Below are 3,697 nucleotides of genomic sequence, written 5' to 3'. Positions count from 1 at the left end.
AACGACTTTTTTTTTTTTTTTTTAAAGAAAAAAAGAGCCTCTGACATTAGCAGTATCTATTCTTTTGAATGGTTTTATTTTATTACAAAAAGACCCTCTAACATTAGCGTTCCCTATTCTTTTTCTATTCTATCTACTTGCTTTCTTTTTATTTATTATATATATAAAAAAAACTTGCTATGTGTACTGCTTTAGGCTAACTGAGACTTGTCACAGCACTTACATTATTGCTCTTTTGTTGGTTTTGATTGCTTCTATTGTCTGCTTTTGTAAGTCGCTTTGGATAAAAGCATATGCTAAATGACTAAATGTAAATGTAAATATGTATCTATCTATCTCTCTATATACGTGTAATTTTTTTTCCTTACAAAATGCATACAAAACTTATAACTCTTTAAATTTTCAATTCCTCACACAAAGCAATACATGCTTTCAGAAGACTTGCTGGTGCACAAGTCATACAGATCACTTTTATGGTGTTTTATTGTCAATTTGAGCTTGACAGCTCCAGTCCTCATTCACTTCCATTGTTTGGAAAAGCTACATAACTTATGTTCTATAGAAAAATATTTTTTTGTTTTTGTTGAAGCAACAGCAGCAGAGCAAGTTTCTGATGAGAAAGAAGCAGATAGATGAGAGAACGGAAGCGGTTGGTGGAAAAATCTGACTACAGATGCGTTTCTCTCTGCTGATGCAACCAGAAAACGAACAAAATGAAACAAAAGGTAGTGATGAGTCAATATGAAAGGACAACGACAGAAACGGAGAAACTCACTCTGAGCCTGCAGCCATGTCCAGGTATGAGGTGTTGGCCGTGTCCACCCCTACTGGGATGACTACGCTCATGACGTTCTGTGCTGGGAGTCTCTTGTCCTACGGAGTCCAGAGCACAGCAATCCAAAACACTGAGGCATGTCAGCCACAGCACTCATTGCACACATCTAAGTGCATCCACAAGGCCTGCAAAACCACAGAGAGAAAGAGAGAAATATCACTGTTAGTGTTTGACAATCAACTTTACACCAGACTCAAGATATAACACAAACAGAGCTATAAAAATGTGACGGGGGCACATTCATAGACACTACATAGTAGGGTTGTCAAAATGGCTGAAAAACTAAATTAGAATTTTTAACTTAAATATTATCAATATTTGAATTCTATTCGAATTTAAAAGGCATAATTTCAGTTAGGGGGAAAAAAAGCTTTTGGTTTCTCTCCTGAGGCCACAAGAGTGAGCATCGAACAAAATATTATGCACGTTTCTTCAAAGCATAATAAAATAACACGACTATCTTTGAAAAAAGTGCATAATGTCATGTATGTATAGTTTAATACAAAGGACCGAAAACCAATCACAAAGAGTACTTTCTTCATTTAAAAACTTGAGATGCAGTGGGATGGGGAAAACCACCATAAAGTCTTGAGACATGTTTTTTTTAAAGTTGAACTTACATTAATTTTAATTAGCTTTCTAAACATGCGGCTCTCTTGTGCGAGACGCGAGTGCAACTGTGAAAGATGTCCCTCTAGAAAATGTGATATGCGTTATGTGTGAACGGCCTGGTTTCGGTTTTGACGTAAACAACATCATCTCCACATTGATTGTTCTCTTTTTCTGCAATATTTTGAATGAACAACGTAGCAGCACCGCATCTAGTAGGTTCAACTGGATAGGCTAAAAAAAGCATTAAAATGCATTGACACTTACATCGTCATCGCATCTCGTGCACCACTGATAAGGCTGCCTGACGCACACCTAAAATTCTAATGCAACGTTTTTGCATTCGAATGCAACGTTTTTGCATTCGAATGTGGATTTTTATCTTAAATTTGACGAATATTCGAAATTCGAATTTTTTTTGACAGCCCTATTACAGAGCACATATTACGAAACCTGGGTCATTACAGCTAGTATTGTAAACAGGATATGACTCCTTTCAAAGAGTAACTATGATTCATAGAACAAATATGAGGCCATGGTTGGCCCTGAAAGCTAATATTATTTGTGCAGACATCAACAGAAAAACTATAGAAAATAACTTGTTACTTAAAGTTCTAATAGATAAACTACTAAAAATCGGTTTGTGCTTCAACACGTTAGTTTAGGTAAAGTTTCCCTAGCCCTAAAAGAAAAAGAAAAAAAAAATCAGTGTTTGAACATGTCCATTGTAAGACATGGGAGGGGAAGTGAAGATTGTGTGGCAAAACTGCGTCCAATAACAGTGCTCGACCTTTGCAGAAACAACAAACAGGGTGAAGTGACTCCGCATTGACTCAAGGGGGCGCAGTTGCATGCTTGGAAGTGAAGGAGGAAGAGAAAGAGAGAGGAAATACAACATGGAGGCGGCCTTTTATATTTTCCGCTCTCATCCATAAATGTCCACTCATCCTGAGCGTGCACAGAGACGTGTGGTTGCTGCATTGCTTGCAAGAGGATTTAATGTGTGCAAATGGCGGAGGCAAAAACAAAAACGACGGATGGAAAGATGAATGATTAAGCTTTGTATGTGTCGGGCAGATGGAGACGAAGAGAAGCAGCTCTGTGGATAAAGGAGGGAACTGGCATTGACGGACAGCAAAAGGCAGCTGCAATAGCCAATCGGGGGTTTCCCTTGAAATAACGTTTTAATCCTGGTCATAGGGGCTAAATATGTCACACTGACATACTTCCCCTGGAACAACAAACAGCGTGGCGACAAAGGAATTAAAGTGTGTGTGTCTGTTGTGGTGATAAGTGGGATTAGAGGAGGGGCCAGATGCTGGGACATACAGTCTACAGATGAAACCTAGATTTTGGCAAGACTGTTCAGCTACAAAACAGAAAACAGGATAGAGGAATACTAGCATTGTGCTAGCGACTTCGCCTTCAGGGGGGAAAAAATAAAAAAACTGCCCATCAATTATATTAATAACAAAATAATAATAAAACACAGGCCTGATTACTGCCAGACCTGTTGAATCAAGAAATCACTTAAATAGAACCTGTCTGACAAAGTTAAGCATGCTTAAAGAGCAACACATCATGCCGCAATCTAAAGAGATTCCAGAACAGATGAGAAACAAAATAGTTGACATTAGGGCTGCACGATAAATCGCATGCGATATTTAATGCGCATCTTGTCAGAAAGCCGGTTCTGTAATCAGCGGTAAATCTCCATCACCTGCGGGCTTTCACATTGAGCAGCATTAACTACAAAATCTAAAGAACTGCAGGCCTCACTTGCCTCAATTAAGGTCAGTGTTCATGATTCAACAATAAAAAAAGAGACTGGGCAAAAACGGCATCCATGGGAGAGTTCCAAGGCAAAAGCCACAACTGACTAAAAAGAACACAAAGGCTCATCTCACATTCGCCAAAAAATATCCTGATTACCCCGAAGACTTTTGGGCAAATATTCTGTGGACTGATGCGATAAAAGTTGAAGTTTTTGGAAGGTGTGTCCTGTAACATCTTGTACAACCAGTTATTAGATTTAGGGAGCAATTACTTTTTCACGTAGGGTCAGGCAGGTTTGGACAGCTTTTTCCCTTAATGAAATGAAATCATTATTTCAACTTCACTTTGTATTTACTCTGGTTATCTTTGTGTAATATTAAAATTTGTTTGAATCTGAATCATTCAAGTGTGACATATGCAAAAAATTAAAGGGGTCATATGATGCGATTTCAATTTTTCCTTTCTCTTTGAAAAGCT

General features: G+C 38.1%; 1 protein-coding gene across 1 annotated transcript in view; it reads right to left on the bottom strand.

Moving 5' to 3' along the window:
* LOC107755882 (histone-lysine N-methyltransferase 2E-like) overlaps nucleotides 1-3,697 on the bottom strand; it is a gene marked incomplete at its 3' end in the record, with an annotated part of 36,362 nt that overhangs the window by 21,341 nt on the left and 11,324 nt on the right. The window contains exon 2 of the mRNA XM_016572842.1: nucleotides 776-960. Within this exon, the coding sequence (XP_016428328.1) occupies nucleotides 776-846 (71 nt within the window). The remainder of the gene's footprint in view (nucleotides 1-775; nucleotides 961-3,697) is intronic.

The sequence above is a fragment of the Sinocyclocheilus rhinocerous genome, unplaced genomic scaffold (genome assembly GCF_001515625.1).
Source record: "Sinocyclocheilus rhinocerous isolate Xijiao unplaced genomic scaffold, SAMN03320098_v1.1 scaffold412, whole genome shotgun sequence".
Taxonomy (NCBI): Eukaryota; Metazoa; Chordata; class Actinopteri; order Cypriniformes; family Cyprinidae; genus Sinocyclocheilus; species Sinocyclocheilus rhinocerous.
The sequence above is the reverse complement of the archived record's forward strand: the minus strand, read 5'-3'. Positions and strand labels throughout refer to the sequence as shown.